Raw genomic sequence first — 25,511 nt, 5'->3', positions numbered from 1 at the left:
GTGCAGCTCCAGCCATTGTGGCCATCTGGGGAGTGAACCAGTGGGTGGAAGACCTTTCTGTCTCTCTGTAACTGTTTTTCAAATAAATAAATAATCTTTAAAAAATAAAAATAAATAAAACATGCTCTCATGAGAGGAACACATAGGTTACCAGCAAATACGATGCTATTTTCTACAAGGGACATGCACAACTGTGGATTTTGGAATCTTTGGGGGTACCCTGAACCGGGTCTTCTCAGACAGGGGATGACTGTAAGGTCTATTCAGAACAGGAGGGCTTACGTTAAGTCATTTCTAAAGGGTCTTCCAGTACCAGATTCTATTATTTAAACTCCCTCTGTAAAACTAATTAAAGATTCAGGAAGAGGAGTCAAATGCCCAATCTGACAGAGTAACTGTAATTAGAAATTTGCTCAGATTTGATGTGGGCAAAGACTTGGATAATTAAAGTCAAGATTTCCTGAATCTGGAAACAGAGAGATAAAATGGAAATCAGACTGTAGAAATAAACTCATTAAGTATCTCCTGGTCGTTCCTGCTTTCAGGAAGTCTTAGGCAAGGACTGTGAAGAATACTAAAACGAAGCATTTTTCCTGCATCAGAACCTGGCCAGGGCTCATAAAGGCAAGAGAATGTCCAAATAAAGAACTGAGGTAGGCATTTGGTTCAGCGCTTTAGATGCTAACTGGGACACCTGCATCCCACATCTGAGTGCTGGGCTGAAATCTCAGCTCTGTTCCCAACTCCAGCTTCCTTGTAATGTGTACCTGGGAGGCGGTGGGTGGCGGTTCAAGTGGTTGGGTCCATGCCACCACCTGGGAGACATGAACTGCATAACTGGCCCCTGGATTCAGCCTGGCCCAGCTCCAAGCTTTTGCAGGCAGCTGGGGAATGAGGCAGTGGGCAGATCTCTGTCTGTCTCTCTGTGTTTTGAGTTAAGTAAAATAAATGGAAAACAATAAATACAAAAGAATTGCATTCTCCCACTCTGTCCCAAAAGCAGTCCCTGCGTGCTCTGGGCCTCTTTCCACATCTGCAGCCAAACATGCACCCCCGTACTTTCTCCCCTAGCAGAGAGGGGGCACAAACACTCAGAGTCAGAGGATGGACGGCAGGGAAGCACTGCCCTAAAGGTCACTTGAGCAACAGGGCCCCTTGGGGGCTTAACTAATTCTACCAGGCAGAGGAAGGTGAGAAATATTTATGCAGACGAAGCACAAATGCTACGCTGAGTTTTCATCCTGGTTTCACTAGGGCCTGCTCAGACACTCACAGACGGAGCCACCTCCTCCAGCACTGCACAGCGCTCCTGACCACGATGCTCTACCCCAGCCATGTGTGAAGCAGCCCAGCCTGGGGACTTCGCCCACCGTCAGACCCCACTCACAGGGCTGAGGGTGCGGTCCTCAAATGTGCTCATATTTTAAGGCCTTTCTAACACGTGATCCTTACCTTTTAAAGAAAGTGTACAGCACACAGCGGCCTTAACACACCTTGCGGGGCCAGCACTGTGGCATAGCAGGTAAAGCTGTTGCCTGCAGTGCCGGCATCCCATATGGGTATCAGTTTGAGTCCTGGCTACTCCACTTCTGATCCAGCTCTCTATTATGGCCTGGGAAAGCAGTAGAGGATGGCCCAAGTCCCTGGGTCCCTGCACCCATGTGGGAGACCTGGAAGAAGCTCTCTTTAAATATTTATTTATTTATTTATTTATTTGAAAGGCAGAGTTACAGAGAAGCAGAGGCAGAGAGAGAAAAAGAGAGAGAGAGACAGAGAGAGAGAGAGAGAGGTCTTCTGCCCACTGTTTTACTCCCCAGATGGTTGCAATGGCTGGAGTTGGGTCAATCTGAAGCCAGGAGCATCTTCTGGGTCTCTCATATGGGTGCAGGGACCCAAAGACTTGGGCCATCTTCTACTGCTTTCCCAGGCTTAGCAGAGAGCTAGATTGGAAGTGGAGCATCTGGGACTCAAACCAGCACCTATATGGGATTGCTGGCACTACAGGTAGTAGCTTTACCTGCTACACCCCAGCACCAGCCCCTAATCTGTTATTTCTAATTCTGGTATGGTCTTAAAAAAAAAAAAAAAAAGGTTTATTTATTTGAAAGGCAGAGTGACAGAAAAGGAGGGAGAGACCAAGAGATCTTTCATCTGCTGGTTCACTCCCCAGATGGCCACTAGGGCCAGGGCAGGGCCTAGTCAAAGCCAGGAACCTGGAACCCCATCTGGGTCTCCCACATAGGTGCCAAGGGTCCAAACATTTGGGCAATCCTCTGCCGCTTTCCCAGGCACACTAGCAAGGAGCTGGATCAGAAGTGGTGCATGTGGGACTTGAACCATTGCCCTGATATGAGATGCCACCTTCACAAACAGTGGCCTAAAGCACAGTGCCACAACACCATTTCCCTACTACGGCCTTGAAAAGATCAGACAACCAGCCTGAGCACGACTGTGTGCAAAGCAAAGGAGCAGCTGGCCCCGAGGAACTCTGGGCTCTGGGGCAGTGCACGGCGGAGTCAGCAGCTGGAGGAGGCTGGGATGACACACACGCACCAGATGTCAAACTGGAAATGCCAAGCAAGGCATCAACGGAAATCAGACCTAAAGCTTCAAAGCAAGATGCCAGGCCAAGGTGAGAACAGGTTGGGGACCACAAAGGCTCGTTTTCCAGGGGGAGGGCTGGGAAGGTCCTGTGAGGAGACTGAATGGCGAGAGGATTTCTCAGTCAAGAGTCCCGGCCCTCAACCCATCAGTAATAAAAACACACATAACCCAACTTAACAGTGACAAAGGAGCTCACACATTTCTCCCAAAAAGACACGCAAATGGGCAGACAGTACATGAATAGCCTGTATCCATAGCCATCAGGGAAAGGTAGGTAAAAATCACTATGAGATCCTATATGACTTAGCAGGACAGAAACAGGTAATAACGAGTGTTGGACAGAATGTAAGGAAACTGGGGCCGGTGCTGTGGCACAGCAGGTTAAGCCGCCACCTGCAGTGCTGGCATCTCCCTTGGGTGTCAGTTCGTGTCTTGTCTGCTCCATTTCCAATCCCAGACCCCTGCTAAAGCACCTGGGAAAGCAGTGGAAGATGGCCCAAGAGCTTGGGCCGCTGTCCACACAGGGGACCGGGAAGAAGCTCCTGGCTCCTGGCTTCAGGTCAGCCCAGCTCCAGCCGTTGCAGCCAATAGGGGAGTGAACCAGAGGACAAAAGTTCTCACTCTCTCACTCTCACTCTTTCTCTGTAACTCCGTCTTTCAAATAAACAAATAAATCTTTAAAAAAAAAAAACAAACAGGTTGGTGCTGTGGTGCAGTGGGTAAAGCCACTGCCTTCAGTGCCGGCATCCCCTATGGGTGCCAGTTCAAGTCCCGGCTGCTCCACTTCCAATCCAGCTCTCTGCTATGGCCTGGGAAAGCAGCAGAAGATGGTCCAAGTCCTTCGGCCCCTGCACCCACGTGGGAGACTCCAGGTTTCTGGCTTTGGATAGGCACAGCTCCAGCAGTTGCTGCCAATTGGGGAGTGAACCAGTAGATGGAAGACCTCTCTCTCTGCCTCTCCTTCTCTCTCTGTGTAATTGACTTACAAATAAATAAATAAATCTTTAAAAAAAAAAAAAGAAAGAAAAAGACAACATATTGTACTAACTCACAGGGGAAGTCCAGAGCAGACAAGTTTACAGAGACAGAAAGCAGAATAGTAGCTGCCTAGGGCTCACGACAGAGTGGTGAGAATGGGCAATGATAGCTAAATGGATATGAGGTTTCTTTGAGAGGGGGAGTTTTGAGAAAAATATTCTAAAATAGATTGTGATGGTGGGTGTAAAACCCTATAAGTATACTAAAAATCACTGAGCTATACTCTTTTAATGGGTGGACTGTAAGTTATGTATATTCAGTAAGTCTGCTAATAAACACAGAAAAGAGAGAGACGGGAAGAAAAAAACAGAGCTGGCAACGTTCCCAAATGCCTCTCTAAAATTAAATACCCTCTTGTTACTCAGGGAGTTGCTGGATCAATTCACCCACCCCAGATGTTTTGCTTATTTCCTGCCTTTGAGCCGCACTCTATAATTTAGTATTAGCAGAAAGTTAATGGAGACAACACATCCTTTGTTGCTGAGTTCCACATAGTGTTTACCATTTTCCTCCAACATACACATTTCCTCTGTTTTCCAACTGCAGCTGGGCTGCCAAAACCTTGGAGGGAGAATAATTACCCTGCTACACCCCTCCTTGGTTCCAGAATAATCCTAATGCTTGGTGCTTAATCAAGTGTCTACAACATGCAGGAGGTTTTAAATTCACTGAACTGTTCACCAGCCTAGGAGGGGGTTCCTCCCTCTCTGTGGGAGTGACAATGGGAGGATTCACAATATGAATCCGTGTGTGTGTGTGTGTTAGAGGCCAATTCCCTATTTCATTTTCTTTTTCCTATAAAGGCAGTCCACTGTCTTCCAAGGGTTACTATGAGCAGCCTGTGTCAAACTTTAGACTTGATTATCCCCAACCCCAGCCTGACCATGCTTTCAAGTCTTTCTGACATTCTACACCCAACTATTTAACAGTTTCTCATCGCGATTTTCTTTGATGGGATAGATTAAAGAGAAATTTTTCTGAAAATCAGTGGAACCTGGCTTTTCAATTCAGGGTGTTCTTGATGGTTCTACGTAATTTCTTATCTTTCTATAATCTGAAAGGCTCTTGCCTACCAATATTCAAATCTGATATAAGACCTGTCTTTTCAAGAATATATAAATGAAGCATTAAAAAAAATAAAACCAGGGGCCAGTGCTGTGGTGTAGCAGGTAAAGCCACTGCCTGCAGTGCTGGCATCCCATTGTGGGTGCCAGCTTGAGTTCCAGCTGCTTCGCTTCCAATCCAGCTCTCTGCTATGAAAAAGCAGAAGACGGCCCAGGTCCTTGGGCCTCTGCCCCCATGTGGGAGCCCTGGAAGAAGCTGCAGGCTCCTGGCTTCAGATCTGCCCAGCTCCAATCATTACGGCCATTTGGTGAGTGAACTAGCAGATGAAAGATCTCTCTCTCTCTCTTTCTGCCTCTACCTCTCTATAATTCTGCCTTTCAAATAAATACATAAATCTTTAAAAATAAATAAATAAAACCAGCACTTTACTCACTAAGTCATCCCATCATGTTTTGTCCATGAGCAATTTGATTCCACATTTGTGTACCAGGGCAACCCTGTAAAGGGTGTACTGTTCAAAAAAAAGAAAAAAAGATCTATTTATCTGAGGGGCAGAGTTAGAGAGAAGCAGAAGCAGAAGCAGAAGCAGAAGCAGAAGCAGAAGCAGAGGCAGAGGCAGAGAGAGAGAGAGAGAGAGAGAGAGAGAGAGAGGCTTTCCATCTGTTGGTTCACTCCCCAAATGGCCACAACATCTGGAGTTGAGCCGATCTGGAGCCAGGAGCTTCTTCCGGATCTCCCACGCTGGTGCAGGGGCCCCAAGGACTCGGGCCATCTTCTACTGCTTTCCTAGGCCATAGCAGAGAGCTGGATTGGTAGTGGAGCAGCCAGGACTTGAACTGGCATCCATATGGGATGCCAGCACTGCAGACGGCAGCTTTACCCTCTATGCCACGTAGCCAGCCCCTCTGCTTTTTTTTTTTTTTTTAATAATGAAATTCCAAAAAGGTAGTGAACATGACAACTTACCAATAAAATGAGTGCTATGGAGAACAATTTTTGAATTTTTTCTTTTAATTTGAAAGGCAGAGAGACAGAGACAGAGATCTTCCATCTGCTGGTTTCACTCCCCAAATGTCTGCAACAGCTAGCATTTGGCTAGGTTGATGCCGAGAGCCGCAGACTCAGTCTGAGTCTCCCACATGACTGACAGGGACCCAGCTACTTGAGCCATCACCTCTGCCTCCCAGGGTGGACATCAGCAGGAAGCTGGAACTGGAGGCAGTGCTAGGACTCAAATCCAGGCACTCCATCCAACATGGGATGCAAACCTCCCAAGCAGTGGCTTAACTACTATGCCAAACACCTGCTGCAAATTTTGAATTTTAAGCACAATTTTTATATCTACAAATGTACTATTATCATATAGAAAAGTTAAAACAAAACTAAACAGAAACCTTCTTATCTGAAAGAACATGGCTTTAGATTTACTCAATACCCTCATACACTACTATGGAAAGGTAGAACGGTGCAGCCACTTTGGCAAACAAGTCTGGCTGTAGCCCAAACAGTTAAACATACAGTTAACATATGATCAAGTAATTCCATTCCTACATGTACACCAAAGAGAAGTCAAAATACACAAAACAACTTGTGCATGAATGTCCACAACGGCATTTTACTTACACCAGCCAAGATACAGAGACTCAAAGTCCATCAATTGATGGCTACTGTGTTAACACAACGGAATACTATTTGACTACAAAAGAGAATGAAGTTCTGATTCATATTACAAGGTGGATGAATCTTAACCAGCTGAGTGAAAACAGGCAGACACAAAAGATCACATATTATATGATGTTTATATTCCATTTACAGGAAATAGTCAAGGGACTGATGCTATGGCATAGAAGGTTAAGCTTCTGCCTGCAGTGCCAGCATCCTATATGGACACCAGTTCAAGACCCGGCTGCTCCACTTCTAGTCCAGCTCCCTGCTGATGTGGCTGGGAAAGCAGCAGAGGATGGCCCAAGTGCCTGGGCCCCTGCACCCATGTGGGAGACCCAGAGGAAGCTCTTGGCTCCAGCCTGGCCCAGCTAAGGCCGTTGTGGTCATTTGGGGAATGAACCAGCAGATGGAAGATCTCTCGCTCACTCTCTCCTTCACTCTGTATCTCTTTCAAATAAATAAATAAAGTCTTCAAAAAAAAAAAATAAAAGGAAATGGTCAGAGAAGGCAAACCTATAGAGACAGGAAGTAGAGAAGTAGTTACCCAAGGACTGGGGCACAGGGAAGAATTCAGGAGTGAGAGTGTGGCTGAGTGGTGTGGGGTTTCCTTTTTGGATAACGAAATGTTCCAAAACTGGTTGTAATGACAGAATACAGGGGCAGGTATTTGGTACAGCACTTAAGATACTGCTTGGGGTGCCTGCCTCCCATATCAGAGTGTCTATGTTCAAGTCTCAGCTCTGCTTCTAATTCTAGCTTCCTGCTCATGTGCCCCCTGGGAGGCTGGAGGCATTTGGGTCTCTGCCACCCATGTGGGAGACCCAGAAGAGTTCTAGGCTCCTGGATTCAGCCTAGCTCAGACTTGGCTGTTACAGGTATTTGGGGAGCAAACCAGTAGATGGGGTATCTCTGTGTCTCTCTACCTTGGAAACAAAAAAAAATTTTAAATGACGCTTGTGCAAATTTATGAAAATACAAAAAAGGTATTTGCAGGGGGAGGAGTCAGTGCTGTGGCATAGCAGGTAAAGCTGCTGCCGGAAACACCAGCGTCTCATATGAGGGCCAGTTTAAATTCCAAATGTTCCGTTTCCAACCTAGCTTCCGCCTGGCCCAGACCCTGCTGTTGCGGCCATTTGGGGAGTAAAAATGGAAGATTCTCCCTCTGTCTGCAACTCTACCGTTAAAATACAAAAATAAATCTTAAAAAAAAAAGCTTGAGGCCAGCGCTGTGGCATAGCGGGAAAAGCTGCCACCTGCAGTGGCGGCATCCCATATGGGCACCGGTTCAAGTTCCCGCTACTCCACTTCCAATACAGCTCTCTGCTATGGCCTGGGAAAGCAGTACAAGATGGACCAAGTCCCTGGGTCCCTGCACCCACATGGGAGACCCAGAAGAAGCTCCTGGCTTCAGATCGGCACAGCTTTGGTTGTTGTGGCCAAAGGGGAGTGAACCAGCAGATAAAAGACTTCTCTCTCTGCCTCTCCTTCTCTCTCTGTGTAACTCTTTCAAATAAATTTAAAAAAATTTTTTAAAAAGCCACTGATTTGTATACTTTAAGTCAGTGAATTGTATAACATGTTAATTATATCTCAGTAAAACTGTTTTTAAAAGAAGGGTTTACTTTTACATCCAAATTTTCATCAACTGATCAATGGAAAAACAAACTGTGGTATATAGTTCTACATGGAATATTATCTAGCCATAAAAAGGAACAAAACACTAATTTGTGCAACAATCTGGATGAATCTCAGAAACATTATGCTGAGTGACAGCAGCTACACCGGAAAGAACCAGTGTTGCACAATGCCTTGATATAAAGTAGCTTCGCAAAGGCAAATCCACTGCACAGACAACAGACTGCTGGTGGCCTGGAGTAAGGGATAGGAACAGGACACAACTGTAAATGGCACAGGGATCCATTATGGAGGGAGAAAATGCTCTAAAATTTACCAACTTATGAACTTACTAAAAATCATAAATTGTATATTTGAAACAGATCATGTTATAGCATATGGTTTACATATACCTCAATTAGCTGCTTTATTTTTTAAGATTTATTTTACTTATTTGAAAGAGTTATAAAGAGAGGTAGAGCCAGAGAGAAAGAGGTCTTCCATCCACTGGTCCACTCCCAAATGAATGCAATGGCCAGAGCTGAGCTGATCCAAAGCCAGGAGCCAGGAGCTTCTTCCGGTTCTCCCACGCGGGTACAGGGGCCCAAGGACTTGGGCCATTTTCTACTGCTTTTCCAGGCCATAGCAGAGAGCTAGATCAGAAGTGGAGCTGCCAGGACTCGAACTGATACCCATATAGGATGCCAGCACTGCAGGCAGTGGCTTTAACCAGCTGCACAACAGCGCGGGTCTCTTCAATTAGTTAATTCTACAAAAAAATATTTACTCTAGGGGCCAGCACTGTGGCGTAGTGGGTAAAGCCACTGCCTGCAATGCTGGCATTCCATATGGGCGCCAGTTCGAGTCCTAGATGCTCCACTTCTGATCCAGCTTTCTGCTATGGCCTGGGAAAGCTGTAGAAGATGGCCCAAGTCCTTGGGCCCTTGTACCCACATAGGAGACCTAGAAGAAGCTCCAGGCTCCTGGCTACGGATTGGCCCAGTCTGGTTTGGCTATTGCAGCCATTTGTGGAGAACCAGTGGATGGAAGACCTCTTTCTCTGCCTTTGCCTCTCTGTAACTCTGCCTTTCAAATAAATAAAAATAATAAAACAACTATTAAAAATTTATTTATTTATTTTGAAAGGCAGAGTTACAGAGAGGGAGGGAGAGGGGAAGAGAGTGAGATCCTCATTCTATTAGTTCACTCCCCAGATGGCCAACATGGCCAGCATTGGACAGGATGCAGGAGCTTCCTTCAGGTCTCCCAAGTGGGTGGCAGGGGCCCAAACACTTGGCCGTCTTCTGCTTCCCAAGCCATTAGCAGGGAGCTGGATGAGAAGCAGAGAAGCCGCACGCCGGAACCCACAAGGGATGCTGGCATTACTGGTAGCAGCTTTACCCCTGTGTCACAATGCCAGCCTTCCAGCTGCTCTACTTTCGAACCAGCGCCCTGCTAATGTGCCTAGGAAAAAAGTAGAAAATGGCCCAAGTGCTTGGGCTCCTGCCACCTTCGTGGGAGACCCAGGTGAAATTCCTGGGCCATTGGGGAGTGAACCTGCAGATGAAATCTCTCTCTCTGTGTAATTCCACCTTTCCAAAAAATACATAATCTTTAAAAAGTTTTTATTAAAAGATTCAATTTACTTATTTGAAAGATGGAGTTACAGGGAGAAGTAGAGACAGAGAGGGAGGGGTCTTCCATCTTCTGGTTCACTCCCCAGATGGCCTTTTTGGCCAGAGCCAAGTCAATCCAAAGCCAGGAGCCAGAAGCTTCCTCCAGGTCTCCCACAGAGGTGCAGGGGCCCAAGGACTTGGGTCACCCTCTGCTGCTTTCCTGGGCACATTAGCAGAGTGCTGGATTGGAAATGGAGCAGCCGGGACTAAGCTAAGTATTGGCTGTACAAGTGTTTTACCCTTCATAATTTTTTTCAGTGTTCGAACTATTTCCTGAAAAACTAAATTTTAAAAATGTTCTTGGACTTTGAATTTGCTGCAATAGAAAAGAAAGACAGAATATAAATTTTACTATTGAGCTAAGATTCAGATGTCATATAATTCACCTTTTTACACTTGATCTTAGCCAAAACGCTGAGAAGCGATAGAATTCACTCTTAAAACTGTGCAGTTCAGTGCTTTGTAGTACAGTTACTAGATTGGGCTACCATCACCACCAATTCCAGAACATCCTTATCACCACAAAAAGAAACCTGACACCCATCAGAACTCCCAACTCCCCAGCCCGGTGCCCAGTCTCTGGCAACCACTAATCTACGTTGCTTCTCTATGAATTTGCCTATCTGGAAATTTCAAGTAAATGGGATCACACAACATGTGGTGTTTATGTCTGGCTTCCTTCGCTTCTCCTAGTTTTTTAACATTTATTGATGCTGTAAAGCATACATACATGCTTCATTCCTTTTCAGTGTTGAAAACAGTCCACTGTATGGATATATTCTATTTGCTTATATCTTCAGTGGTTGATAGATATTTTGGTTATTTCCACATTCTGGTTGTTATGAATATGCTGTTACTAACACATATGTATGAGTTTTGCATGTATATGTTTTCATTTTCCCTTGAGTATACACCTGGAAATCACTGAGTCACATGATAACTCCATATTTCACTACTTGGGGAACTATGAATGCATCATTTTACAAAGAATATAACCCTGGGACCAGCGCCGTGGCGTAGCAGGAAAAGCCCCAACCTGCAGCGCCAGCATCCCATATGGGCGCCGGTTCAAGTCCCGGCTGCTCCACTTCTGATCCAGCTCTCTGCTATGGCCTGGAAAAGAAGTAGAAGATGGCCCAAGTCCTTGGGCCCCTGAACCAGTGTAGAAGATGTGGAATAAGCTCCTGGCTCCTGGCTTTGGATTGGTGCAACTCTGGCCATTGCAGTCATTTGGGGAGTGAACTGGCAGATAGACCTCCCTCCCTCCCTCCCTCCCTCTCTCTCTCTGCCTCTCTGTATCTCTGCCTATCTGATAAGTAACAAATAAATCTTTAAAGAAAAAAATATATATAATTCTGAAAGCTGTCTACCAATGCAAATATTTACAACAGTAAAATATTATCATAAATTTATCAAGATAAACTTTTAAGAGAGCATTTATCCCAGCTCCAATTGGCCCTGACAAAAACAAATTCCATTTTTGTTCAGAAATATATATTCTGTATGTATAAGATTATAGAGGCAGGCGCTGTGGTGGAACAGGTTAAACAGGGCAGGATAACCCAAGTATTTGGGTCCCTGCCACCCAGGTGGGAGACCTGGAAGAAGCCCCTGGATCCTGGCTTCAACCTGGTTCAGCCCTGGCCACTGCAGCCACTTGGAAAGTGAACCAGCAAATGGAATCAATCTCTCTCTTTCCTTTTCTCTCTCTGGAACTCTTTCAAATAGATAGATAGATAAATAAATAGATATACCTTTAACAAAGATTATAATATAGAGAACATGCAAATCATACATATTTTTTCATTTTAATCTGCAGGATTCTCTTATTCAGACTTACTTCGTTATGCTAGTGATTACTATCAAACATTATAAAGTAGGGGCTGGTATTATGGTACAGTGGGTTAAGCCACTGCTTGTGATGCCAGCATCCCACATTACAGTACCAGTCCAAATCCCTGCTGCTTCACTTTTGAGCCAGCTCCCTGTTAATGCAGTGGGTGATGGCCCAAGTACTTGAGCCCCTGACAGCCACTTGGGAGACCCAGATGGAGCTCCAAGCTCCTGGCTTCAGTCTGGCCCAGTCTCTATCATTGTAGCCATTTAGGAAGTGAACCAGCAGATGGAAGAACTCTCTGTCTCTCCCTCTGTCTGTTACTCCGCCATTCAAATAAACAAATAAAACATTTTCTTAAAAATGTTATAAAGCATATTTAAAATTAGCACAACCTTAGGCAGCTGGAAATGCCTCTGCCAATTTCTTCAGAAGACACTTTGACTAGTGGGATGTGCCATCAGAGATCTAAACCATTTTAACATTCAAAGTAAATGATGAGGGGCCAGTGCTATGGCGCAACAGGTTAAAACCCCAGCCTGCAGTGCCAGCATCCCATATGGGTGCCGGTTTGAGTTCCAGCTGCTCCTCTTCTGATCCAGCTCTCTGCTATGGCCTGGGAAAGCAGCAGAAGATGGCCCAAGTCCTTGGGCCCCTGCACCGACGTTGGGGATCCAGAGGAAGCTCCTGGCTCCTGACTTTGGATCAGCTCAACTCTGGCCATTGTGGACATCTGGGGAGTGAACCAGTGGATGAAAGACTTCTCTCTGTCTCTGTCTGTACCTCTCTCTGTAACTCTTTCAAATAAATAAAAATAAATCTTAAAAAGAAAAAAGTAAATGATGAAACTCAATGTTTTTTAGGTCTGTTCACTAAAAAAAGATTTTACAGCTTGGACCTTAAAATTAGTCATTCCAATTCCTGAAACAGCAGCTGAAACACAAAATTATTTTAGAAGACCAGATCCAAGTATTAGCTAAAAACATCAGTTAGGTTGAATTACTAACCTTAAACACATCTTCAACACATCTACTAAGTTCTTCTTCAGTTACCAAAACGGCCCCTGGTGTCACATCACTCTCCAGAATCCCTAAAGGACAAAAACGTCAGTTACAGACAGTCAACACCTCATCATAAAGGAGACACGACGCCTGAAGAACACATTTTATGAGAGGATGTAGTCAGTCGGCTGAGACCAGGCAGTCAGCGTGACTACCACTGCACAGTGTGGCCTCCCAAAAGCCCCCAAGCAGCTCAAGCCACCTGCGCCTTCCCAGAGTGCACACCAGCAAGAAGCAGCGTAGCCAGGACTTGACCCAGGTGCTCCAGGATGGGATTGGGCATCCCGGGCGGCAGCTTAACCACTACCCCACACACTCACCCCGAGAGGTTATTAACACAGGAATTAGACAAAGGAACTACTACACCCGATTGCTTAAACAATACTTCATTTATTGGAGAGTATGCTGATTTTTTTTTTTTTTTTTTTTTTTTTTTTTGGACAGGCAGAGTGGATAGTGAGAGAGGGAGACAGAGAGAAAGGTCTTCCTTTTCTGTTGGTTCACCCCCCAAATGGCCGCTACAGCCGGTGCGCTGCGGCTGGCACACTGCACCGATCCGAAGCCAGGAGCCAGGTGCTTCCTCCTGGTCTCCCATGCAGGTGCTTGGGCCATCCTCCACTGCCTTCCCGGGCCACAGCAGAGAGCTGGACTGGAAGAGGAGCAACCAGGACAGAACTGGTGCCCCAACCAGGACTAGAACTCGGGGTGCCAGCACTGCAAGCAGAGGATTAGCCTAGTGAGCCGCGGCGCCGGCCAAGTATGCTGATTCTATACTAGATTTACATCAAAACTATAAAGGAACTTTAACTAGTTACTCAAATATCACATATAATTTCCTTTTCCCCGAGTTCAGCTAAGCACAATTACTTTCTCCTTGTACACAACACAGAAAAATCCACACGGTGAACGACTTTCCATGAATTAAATTAAAAATGTATGGATTTGGGGGCCGGTGCTGTGGCGTAGTGGGTAAAGCCACTGCCTGCATTGCCGGCATCCCATATATGGGTGCCAGTTCAAGACCTGGCTGCTCACTTCTGATCCAGCTCTCTGCTATGGCCTGGGAAAACAGTACAAGATGGCCCAAGGCCTTGGGCCCCTGCACCTACCTGGGAGACCCAGAAGCTCCTGGCTCCTGGCTTCAGATCAGCACAGCTCTGGCCATTGCAGCCATTTGGGCAGTAAACCAGTAGATGGAAGAACCCTTTCTCTGTCTCTCCTTCTAACTTTGCCTTTCAAATAAATACGTTAATTAAAAAACAAACAACAACAACAAAAAAAACGTGAAACTGAGGAAAGAATCATCAATGGATACAAAGCCACAGGATGAAGGGAACTCACAAGTGCTCCGTCCATCACCCACTGGCCACTTACTGGTTACCTTAACCACTGATGGGGGGAAGGTGTTGTTAGCCATGAAGAACTCTGGCTGCTACCACCTTAACCGGATGATGCAATTTCTCATCTGCTAAGCTGGCTGTGTGTGCTCCCTCTACATAGCATTTCTAACAAAACGCCTAACCTGGATGGAAACAGGAGGAAACAAGCAGAGGAACATGCTAAAACCCAGGCTCTCCACAAATGTTCTGGTGAAAAACAAACAAAACACCATGGAACTAGCTTATTTAAAAAGACAAAATTGAAGTTCGTCTATTTGAGTGGCAGAAAAATAGACAAACAGAGCCCCCATCTGCTGGTTCATTCCCCAAATGCCCACATAGGCCTGGCCTGAGCTGAGCTAAAGCTGGGAGCTTGAAACTCAACCCAGGTTTCCCACGTGCATGGCAGGAACCCAGTTACTTGAGCCACCATCACTGCCTCTGACCATCTGCACCAGCAGGAAGCCGGCATCAGCAGCGGAAGGCAGGTATGGAATCCAGGTACCCTGGTAGGGAACGCAGCCGTCTTAACCTGCATTAAAGGAGACTAACAAGACAGAACAAGTAGAGTTAGTGCATGGCTCTTGCTAGGACTCTAGAGTTCTAAAAAGTAGCTGTAAGGGTGGGTGCTTAGTCTGGTGGGTAAGACGCCTGTGGGGACGCCTGCATCCCACGTCACAGCACCTGTGTCAAGTCCCAGGTCTGTTCCCATTTCCACCTTTCTGCTACTGTGCACCTTGGGAAACTGAAGACAGCTTGGATGGTTGGGTCCCTGCTGCCCACATGGGAGACCCAGATTGAGTTCCACCTCCTGGCTTCAGCCTGACTCAGCCTTGTTTGGTTAGGTATTTGGGGAGTGATTCAGCAGATGAGAGATCTGTCTGTCTGCTTCTCTGTCTCTCTGCCTTTCAAATACAGATATAAGCAGCTATAGGGCCAGGCATGTATCCTAGTGATTAACCATTGGCTGGGTCACCCCGTCCCAGCTCTGCTCTAGAGTCCAGCTTCCCGCTAATGTGCATTCTGGGAGGTGGCAGGTGACAGCTTAAATCGGTTCCTGCCACCCGAGAGGGAGTCCTGGATTTGGTTCCTCGCTGACCCAGCCTGGCTATTATGGGTATCTGGGGAATGAACCAGCAGACAGCAGCTGTCTTGCCTGTCTGTCTCTTTCCTTTTCTGCCTCTCTGACCCTCAAACAACAAAGTAAGCAAATTAAAATTTAACATAGTTATAAAGGAAAGTATTGGAACACTGAGAGACATTTGATAGATCTGCACATCAGATGGTAGTATCGTATGTGATCATCGCATTGTATTATGTAGGAGACTGACACTTTTCTTTGGAGATGCACGCTGAAGTATCCCAATCTCTGTAACCAACGGTCAAGTGCTCCAAGAAAAACAGGTTCACGTGTGAAGAAAGAGATGAAGAAAACAAGCGTGGTCAGAATGTGAACAGCTGGTCAACCTAGGGGAAGTGTTTATGGGTGATCCAACGTACTCTTCTTGAAATTTCCATGAAGTAAATTGTCCAAAATAAAAAGTTGAGGGGAAAAAGTGAAACTAGATGCTGAACTACCTTAGACCTAAATCATTTGAATCTGAAAGGCAGAAGAAGATCCGTGAGAGGAGAACCACCCAGCTCCCAGACCCCCTTCACCTGCTGTGTTCACACATCGGTGAAGAGGTGCTAGCATTGGCTGGAGCAGGTATTTTGCTGCCAGTTGCGGGCATTCTCTCGACATGGTTACGAAGGTGGTGGTGGCGACTCTCTGAAATTGTCGTGCTGTCAACTTATCTTGAAAGTGAAATAAATCCAGAATCTAGAAGAAAAAGAATTCATTTGTTAAAGCCAAAAAAAAATTAACTTATTGCAGTAACACTGATTTGGTAGAATTTTTCTTTTTCTTTCAAGATTTATTTATTTAAAAGGCAGAGTTACCGAGAGAGAGGGACAGAGAGTGAGCAAGATCTTCCATCCGCTGATTCACTCCCCAAATGACTGCCAACAGCCAGATCTGGACCAGGTGGAAGGCAGGAGCCAGGAATTCCACCCAGTCTCCCACATGGGACCCACATGGGAGGTAGGAGCCAGGCACTTGGGCCATCACTCACTGCCTTCTCACGCACATTAGCAAGAAGCTGGATTGGAAGCAGCTGGGACTCAACCTGGCGCTTCAATAATGGATGTGGTGTTGCAAGTGGAGGCTCGACCCACAGCACCATTGTAAGTTTTAAGGAAAAAATTAGTCTTCCAAATCACCATCAAAATGTTTGGTATATTTCTTTCCAATACATTTTCTGTATAATTGTTTTTCTTTTTTAATTAAGACCATACCTAATATTCTGTCTTGTTGAAACCTTCTGATATTGTTATAAATTCCTTAAAAAATAATCATTTTCAAGCTGCTTGTAAGAATTTGCTGCTACTCTCTAATTTCTTTTTTTTTTTTTTTTTTTTTTTTTGACAGGCAGAGTGGATAGTGAGAGAGAGAGACAGAGAGAAAGGTCTTCCTTTTGCTGTTGGTTCACCCTCCAATGGCCGCTGCGGCCAGCGCATCTCGCTGATCCGAAGCCAGGAGCTTCTCCTGGTCTCCCACGCGGGTGCAGGGCCCAGGGACTTGGGTCATCCTCCATTGCACTCCCGGGCCATAGCAGAGAGCTGGCCTGGAAGAGGGGCAACCGGGATAGAATCCGGCGCTGCAACCGGGACTAGAACCTGGTGTGCCAGCGCCGCAAGGCGGAGGATTAGCCTGTTAAGCCACGGTGCCGGCTGTGCTATGCTCTAATTTCCAGCCATTGTTTTTCCACCAAGTTTTGTCGTCATGAATAGCACTGCCCAGTGAAATCACTGCTCAAGGATGGCTGTGCCTCACTACCCCAGAGAGAAGCTGTTTTAGTCTCATTTGGGCAGGCATCTGGCACGGCGTCACGCTGCTGCTTGGAAAGCCCACATTCCACACCAGAGTGCCAGGTTCACAGCCTGGCCACTCCACTTCTGATCCAGCTGCCTGCGGATGCGTACTTCCTGCCGATGTCCAGGAGACAGCAGATGTTGGCTGGAGTACTTGGTCCCTGCCACCCATATGGGAGACCAGGACAGAGTTCCTAGCTCCTGGCTTTGGCCTAGCTCAGGCCTGGCCATTGCAGCTATCTGGGAAAAGAAGTAGTAGGTAGATGATCTCTGTCTCTCTATTTGTGTGTATTTCTCTTGTTGCTCTTTCAAATAAACAAATCGTAAAAAAAAACAAAACAAAACAAAACAAAAAAAACCTACGTCTCTTAAAAGAGTCCCTGGGTTTGACTCCCAGTCTGTTCCTGACTCCAGCTTCTTGCTAATACAGGAGGAGGCAGTGGCGATGGTTCATGTAACTGGATTCCTGCCGCCCACATGGGAGACCTGGACTGAGTTCCTGGCTCCCAACCCTGCCTCCGGCCAAGGCCCAGGTGTTGCAGTCATTTGAGGAGTGAACCGGAAGATGGGAACTCTCTGTCTCTTTGCCTTTCAGAAAGCAAGGCAGAAGAAGGGCCTCTCTGAACCATGAACTCCTGCATGGCACTGCTTTCTGTCCACCACAGGGGAGGGACACGAAAGCTCTCTCCTGGAGAAAGCAGATAAGCCCTGCAGAGCCCAAGAAACAGCATTTACCTGAGGGCAGATATCCCTGTAGTAAGCCTCTGGTGAGAGGCACTGCTGGGGACAAGAGGCCAGAATCTTTGCCATCAGGTCACACTTCTTCCAGTCGGCGGCCGTCGCCTCAGCATCACTCCCGCCAGCTGCCCCGGCTGCCACAGTGGAGAGAGGCGTCAAACACTCAGAGCGGTGCTCCGCACGAGGCCCCAGTGACAGAGGGGCCTGAAAACGCAGGGAGAAAAGCGTTTCTTTCCCCTGCTGACAGCTGCCGATGCCCTCGGACGCCCTCCCTCTCCGCACGTTCGATGCCGGCTTCCGTTCAGAGGAAAACCGGCACATAACCGCGGCAGTGTCACCCACGGGACTGCAACGTCAGCTTCTCAGGGTTAGCTGTTGTTACCATACTCTGCACAGACCAGTTCACCCAGACTACCTTAAACCACAGCCATGCAGGAACAGGGACAAGATTTATTATCTTAAATGATCCTACAAAGGGGCAGAATACGAGGCAGGCGTGTGGCCTTGCAATGCAGTTGCCATGTGTGCATTCCCCACGGGAGTGCCTGGGTGGAGCTTCTGCACCATTCCCAAGCCCAGCCTCCCGCTAATGCACACCCTATGAGGCAGCGGGAGGCGGCTCAAGTACTTGGGTCCATGCCCCACGTGGGGGACCCTGATGGAATTCCAGACTTCTGGCTTGGGCTTGGCCTTACCCCAGCCAAGTTTCTCACCTCCTGCTCCTTCCAACATGCCCCGCACCACCGCCTGCACGCCACGGGGCCGCATCAGTCTTTCGGAGAGCAGCTGCCCGCAGAGACGCCGCAGCCACGCTGGGGCCCGAGCTCCAGGCTGTGTCTTCCCATCTGTGCAGGACTGAAAACAGGAAGTGGAAGGTGTGAGCCCTGAATGGCCTCCACACATGCACACCGAGTCGCGCTGACAACGTCACGGACCTCAGAGAGCAGCTTTTCCTTACAAAAGAAAAAAGGAGAGCACTCCCCTTCACAAAACTCCCTTTAGCAAGACTTCTAAGAAAGGAGAAATAAAACACAGTGAAACATCAATGCAATTTCACACAAATTAAACAGGGATTTTTTTTTAGAGGTTTATCTATTGGCAGGAGCAGCTGCCTCCTAGCCACATTCTCAGGAAGCCAGGTTGGAAGCCCAGGTGGGACTCCATCCCCGACACTCTGATATGAAGCCTGGGGTCCCAAGCAGCAGCTGAACTCGCTGTGCTGTAACACCTGCCCCCACACTCTCCTAAAGCAAAGTACCTGACCCAGCTGCTCCATATCTGACCCCGCTCTCTGCTATGGCTTGGAAAAGCAGTGGAAGATGGCCCAAGTCCTTGGGCCCTGCGTACATGTGGGAGACCCAAAAGAAGCTCCTGGCTTCAGATCAGCACAGCTCTGGCCATTGCAGCCAGTTGGGTAGTAAACCAGCGGATGGAAGACTTCTCTCTTTCTGCCTCTCTTTCTCTCTGTAACTCTGACTTTCAAATAAATAAATAAATCTTTAAAAAAAAAATTATGCTGGGGCTGGCACTGTGGCATAGGTTAGGCTGCCATATGCAACATCAGCACCCCAAAAGTGAGCCAGTTCCAGTCCCAGCTGCTGCACATCCAATCCAGCTCCCTGTTAACATGCCTAGGAAAGCAGTGGAAGGGGCCCCTGCACCCATTTGGGAGACCTGGATAAAGCTCTTGGCTCCTGGCTTTGGCCTGACGTAGCCCTGGCCATTGTAGCCATCTGGGGAGAGAACCAGCAGATGAAAGGTTTCTCTGTGTCTCTCCTTTCTCTCTATAACTCTGCCTTTCAAATCTTGTTTAAAAATGATCGTGTCACTTTGTTTTACAAACACCATTTAATGATCTGGAAGATGAAGTAAGGCTCAACCCAACCATGAAACCGGGAACTAATGCTATTTAACTTTTCAAGAAGAGAAGACAGCATGCCACAAGTCATGAATGATTCACCCACAAGAATCCCCAGGCCGCAGTACCTGGGGGGATCCTCCCTGGAGAATGAGTAATTCCCGGACTGCTAACGGCTGATACACTTGGTCCAAGATGTCTCTCAAGGCCTCCCTGGAAAGGGTTCTTTCCTCTTCTGTTAAAACCTAAAAGAAAAACACACCTGGCTTTAGTGGAGTATCAACCAGGCAGACAATAGAAGGCAAAGTTTCACAACACTGCACAACAGCACCTGTGCTTCCAAACCACTCCTGGCCCTCTCCCCGTCACTCGCCCACCCCACACCTGGGCAGGAGACGTGACTGCGCATGCACACTCTGCTCTGCCCTCCTGCACGTTCTGCAGAGGCAAATCCCCTGCCGGGGGCACAGGGCGGTTTTGCAGAGCACCTGAGCAGCGCATGTCCAATTCTGCAGCGCACAGTCAGGAAGATTGGGCCCCACCAGCAGGCCACATCCTCCACCCCCACCTCTACGAGCAACACAGGTGTCTCTGGGGCTTCTCCTCTCTCGTCCTGTCACCTGTCCTTTAACTCATGTGGAACGTGGGCGGCAAAGAGTAGAACTTGGGGGACCCATGTAGCCCGGCCTGCTTTGGTCATCACTAACCAAACATGGACAGCAGTCACCAGGACCCTGCCCGGCTTCCCCTCCCACGCCCCCTTCTGTCCGCTCGTCTCCCGCCTTCCCATTTGGTTGTCTCTGTGTGCTTCCCTGTTCATCCTCTCTCCTGCCTGAGGCCCAGCGGCACCGCCTAGCCTCACCCAGTCACAAGCCCGTCCCGCTGCCCCTCTCAGGGAGGCACTGTTAGGACTGCAGCCATCTGGGGAGTGAACCAGCGGATGATGACCTCTCTCTCTCTTTCTCTCTTTCTCTCCCTCTCTGTAACTCTGCTTTTCAAATAAGTAAATAAATCTTACCAAAAAAAAAAAAAAAAAAAAAAGAGAGAAGAAGATGAAGAAAAGCAAAGGGCCATGTCTTATGCTTCTCTAAGCCCCACAGCAACTTCCCCAGTGCAGGTGCTCAGCTGCTCACTGACCTAACACTGGCCATGACCATGAACGGCGTTGCACGCCGTGCTAGGACGCCGTGTGGTTTACCCCCCAAATCCTCCCAGGGACCAACAGCTTTTCCATGAGCCAGGGACTCTGCACACCCAGTCCTTCACCCCCACAACCACCTTCCGAGGCAGGCATCAGCAAACTCCTCTTTTTAAAGAGGACAAAGAGCCTTAACAACACCACCTGCAACAGCTGTCCCACCACACGACCGGGGCAGGAGAAAACAACTCCCCATGCGCCCAACACACAGAGCCTCCAACCTCCCCTCCCAGGAGGGTTGCTTGTCCACCACATGTGCTTTCAATCAGCGCCATTCTGAAGATCTAACCACCACCCACTCACACACACACACACACACACATACACCCACCACACACACACATACCACACACACACCCCACATACCAACACACACACCACACATACACACTCCACACACCCCCCACACACACACCACACACACCCCACACACACACACCCCCACCACACACCCCCACCCCCACCATACACACATACCACACCACACACACCACATCCCCTCACACATACCAACACACACACCACACCCCCACCCCTACCACACACACACACACACCACACACACACCACACACACACACAAACCACACACATACCACACACACACCATACCACACACACACACCACACACACACACAAACCACACACATACCACACACACACCATACCTCACACACACACACATACCACACACACACAAACCACACACATACCACACACACACACCATACCACACACACACACACACACACCCATCCCCACCTTGTCGGGGGGTTTACCTCTTCCGCAGGTGTCAGCGGTTTTCTTTTGGTTGGGCAGAAGCCCAGCTGGCACAGGCCTGCTGCAATGTCCCCAAAATGGCGGCAGAAGATCAAGCTGGCCAGAGACGCGTGCTGAGCGGCGTCCAGGAGGCCCCTGCAGCTGGCATACAGTCTCCGGGGCGCCGGCGGGGCAGCCTCGGGACACACCACGTCCTGCACAACAGCCCCGAACTCGGTCCTGCGTCTCAAGGGGACTCCGACGCCAGGCAGGAGATAGGGGCAGACGCCCAGGGTGACCACAAACTGCAAAGCGGATTGGACCGTCTTCTGCTGGGAGACGCTGAGCGTGTCGGGGCTCAGGGCAGGGGCGCTTTCCGGAGTCTTCGGGTTGGGTCTTTCGGGGTTGAAATCAGCTGCGAGGCGGATCATGGTTTTCTTCAAGCACAACAGCAACAACAAGGCTTGGGCGGTGAAGCTCCAGGTGACATCCTCGGAGGTCTGTGGCCACTCGGCCTCATTAGCAGTCTCTTCTCTCAGGAGTGCCAGTCTCTTCCACTGAGGATCCTCCAGGATCTTATCCTCCAAAGCGGACAGGTTGGACCTCAAAGTGACCAACAAGACATCACGCTTTGTGATCTGGAGTGAACTCGAGCCTGATCCTTTTGAAGAAAAAAAAAATACACAGAGATTACATACAAGGAAAACAAACTGTAGGGGTGGGTGTTTGGCACAGGAAGTAGGCTACTGGTTGGGACGCCCACACCCACATCAGAATGCCTGGGTTCAAGTCCCAGCTACTCCATTTCTGATACAGCTTCCTGCTAATGTGAACCTTGGGAGGCAGCACGTGATGGCTCAAGTACTTGGGGCCCTCCACCCACATGGGAGACCTGTACTGGGTTGCAGCTCCTGGCTTCTGGCCAGGCCCAGCCTGGCTGTTGTGGGCATTTGGGGAGTGAACCAGTGGATGGGAGATCTGTTTCTCTGCCTTTCATACTTGAAATTTAAAAAAAATATATATATATATATATATATATATATATATATATATATACATGTGGAATGCCTTGCCCACGCTGGTTCATCCTCTGAGGCCTAGCTCTGGGCAGCAACGCCCACTTGTGCTAATGCAGTTAAGGAAGAATTCCCTGCCTCCCTATAAGAACTTCACATGCAATTGGAATAGGGGACATATCAAGTACAACAGATACTTCAACAAGTTTGTAGAAAATGGAATTAAAAGATACGTTTATTTTAATGCAAAGAAAAATTTTGAAATTCATGCACAGGTTTTTCATCATGCAGATCCCTTATATGCATGGATTTTTAAAAAATGTGTTATGGCCGGCGCCGTGGCTCAACAGGCTAATCCTCCGCCTTACGGCGCCGGCACACCGGGTTCTAGTCCCGGTCGGGGCGCCGGATTCTATCCCGGTTGCCCCTCTTCCAGGCCAGCTCTCTGCTGTGGCCCGGGAGTGCAGTGGAGGATGGCCCAAGTGTTTGGGCTCTGCACCCCATGGGAGACCAGGAGAAGCACCTGGCTCCTGCCATCGGAACAGCGCGGTGCGCCGGCCGCAGCGCGCCTACCGCGGCGGCCATTGGAGGGTGAACCAACGGCAAAAGGAAGACCTTTCTCTCTGTCTCTCTCTCACTGTACACTCTGCCTGTCAAAAAAAAAAAAAATGTGTTATAAAGATTTTTTTTTTAATCTATCTGAAAGTCAGACTGATAATGCAGGGGGAGATATCTTCCATCTGCTGGTTCACTCTCCAAATGGCTGCAATGGCCAGGCCTGGGCCAGACTGAAGCCAAGAGCCAGGAACTCCATCCAGGTCTCTCCCAAAGGTCCAAGGACTTGTGCCATCATCCTCTACCCCTTTCCCATGCACATTAGCAAGGAGCTGGATCGGAAATGGAGCAGCCAGGACTCGAATTGGCACTCCAATACGGGATGGCGGCAAGCAGCTGCTTAACACTGTGCCACAATGCCAACTCTCACCCAAAAGATTTTCTCAAAGATTTGTTCATTTATTCGAAAGGCAGACCATCAGAGAGAGGGAGAGAGAAGGAGAGATGGGGAGAGAAATAGAGAGGCTTCCATTTGCTAGTTCACTCCCCAAATGGCTGCAGCAGCCAGGACTGAGCCAAGCCGAAGTCAGGAGCCAGGAACTCCATCTGCATCTCCCACGTGGAGAGCGAGGTTCTAAGCGCTCAGACTACCTCCTGCTGCTTTCCCAGGCACATTAGCAAGAAGCTGGATGGGAAGTGGAGCAGCCAGGACTCAAACCAGTGCTCCAAAAGGGGATGGCAAGTGGCAGCTTAACCCCAGCACTGCAACGCCATCTCCTGGTCTCCTTTACCCAGTCTATCACTAAGCCTTCTCTGTTGTATGTCCAAAATGGTTCTCAGATTCTCCCATTTCCCCCACCTCGCCACTACGATCCTTGTCCAAGGCACGATTGTCTTTATACTAAACCACCACAACGGCCTCTTCACTGGGTCTCTACTTCCATTGCTCCCTTCATCCCACATCTGTTTTCCACGCATCAGCAAACGTGACCCTCTCAGTGCTTTCAAACATGTCTTCTATGTGTTTTGTTTTTGTTTTTTGTTTTTTGACAGGTAAAGTGGATAATGAGAGAGAGAGAGAGAAAGGTCTTCCTCTTTGCCGTTGGTTCACCCTCCAATGGCCACTGCAGCCGGCGCATCGTGCTGATCCGAAGCCAGGAGCCAGGTGCTTCTCCTGGTCTCCCATGTGGGTGCAGGGCCCAAGGACTTGGGCCATCCTCCACTGCCTTCCCGGGCCATAGCAGAGAGCTGGACTGGAAGAGGGGCAACCGGGATAGAATCCGGCGCCCCAACCGGGACTAGAACCCGGTGTGCCAGTGCCACAAGGCAGAGGATTAGCCTGTTAAGCCACGGCGCCGGCCTTCTATATGTTTTTTAAAGATTTATTAATTTATTTATTTGAAAGTCAGAGCTACAAGAAAGAGGGGGAGAAAGAAAGAAAGAGAGAGAGAGGGAGCAAGCACTTCCATCTGCTGGTTCCATCTGCTGGTTCACTCCCCAGATGGCAGCATTGGCCAGGGCTGAGAGCTAGGAGCTCATCCGGGTCTCCCATAAGAATGGCAGGGGCCATCTTCCGCTGCTTTCCCCAGACCATTAGCAGGGAGCTGGATCAGAAGCAGAGCAGCCAGGACATGAACTGGTGCCATATGGGATGTTGACATCGCAGTCAGCAGCTCCACTGGCTAAGCACAACACCGACCCCAGAACACGTGTCTCTGCTGTGGCATAAACCTCTGCCTGGGCTCCATCTGCAGCTCCAGCTTCAACTCTTTCCCCTCACCCTCTGGCTCTGCACAGATCAGCAATGGGGCTGGGGGGAGGGGAGGCCACGTCCACTCTGGACTCTGGACAAAGAACTTGCACCTCTGCCGGAAAAGCGTCTCTAGTTCTCAACACAGCAGGCTCAATGCCTTCTACACTCCTTTAGTTGTGAAACACAAAATATACACAGAAACCCACAGAACAGAAACGTGCAGCTCACTGCACAGTCACAAAGGAAAGAATGCACATGGCACAACAATACACACTCAAACACCAACAGCATGAGGCAGGCGCTGTGGCGCAGCGGGTTAAAGCCCCAGCCTGCAGTGCCGGCATCCCATATGGGTGCCGGTTCAAGACCCGACTGCTCCACTTCCAATCCAGCTCTCTGGGAAAGCAGTAGAAGATGGCCCAAGGCCTTGGGTCCCTGCACCCACGTGGGAGACCCAGAAGAAGCTCCTGGCTCCTGGCTCCTGGCTTCGGATCAGCTCAGCTCTGGCCGTTGTCATCTGGGGAGTGAACCCGCAGATGGAAGACCTCTCTCTCTCTCTCTCTGGCTCTACCTCTCTCTGTAACTCTGTCTTTAAATAAAATAAGTCTTAAAAAAAAAAAAAAAAAAAACCAACGACATGGCCAGCTCCCCAGAGGACCCCCTTACTTCTCAGCGGTACATCTATGACACAGAGAACCACCAACCTGACTTCTAAAGCCATCACCTCCTTGCTTCTCTGTAGTTTCACCACTTAACCATACATCCCTGACCGCTACAGTCTTTTG

General features: G+C 48.4%; 1 protein-coding gene across 2 annotated transcripts in view; it reads right to left on the bottom strand.

Moving 5' to 3' along the window:
* Nucleotides 1-25,511, bottom strand: part of TANGO6 (transport and golgi organization 6 homolog) — a 205,432-nt gene that overhangs the window by 173,262 nt on the left and 6,659 nt on the right. For both annotated transcript variants that reach the window (XM_062175871.1, XM_062175872.1), the window contains exons 2-7: nucleotides 21,423-22,063; nucleotides 19,574-19,690; nucleotides 18,301-18,442; nucleotides 17,585-17,721; nucleotides 15,596-15,758; nucleotides 12,504-12,586 (exon numbers count right to left, since the gene is read on the bottom strand). In XM_062175871.1, the coding sequence (XP_062031855.1) occupies nucleotides 12,504-12,586; nucleotides 15,596-15,758; nucleotides 17,585-17,721; nucleotides 18,301-18,442; nucleotides 19,574-19,690; nucleotides 21,423-22,063 (1,283 nt within the window). The remainder of the gene's footprint in view (nucleotides 1-12,503; nucleotides 12,587-15,595; nucleotides 15,759-17,584; nucleotides 17,722-18,300; nucleotides 18,443-19,573; nucleotides 19,691-21,422; nucleotides 22,064-25,511) is intronic.

The sequence above is a fragment of the Lepus europaeus genome, chromosome 19 (assembly GCF_033115175.1).
Source record: "Lepus europaeus isolate LE1 chromosome 19, mLepTim1.pri, whole genome shotgun sequence".
In the NCBI taxonomy this organism is placed as follows: domain Eukaryota; kingdom Metazoa; phylum Chordata; class Mammalia; order Lagomorpha; family Leporidae; genus Lepus; species Lepus europaeus.
The sequence above is the reverse complement of the archived record's forward strand: the minus strand, read 5'-3'. Positions and strand labels throughout refer to the sequence as shown.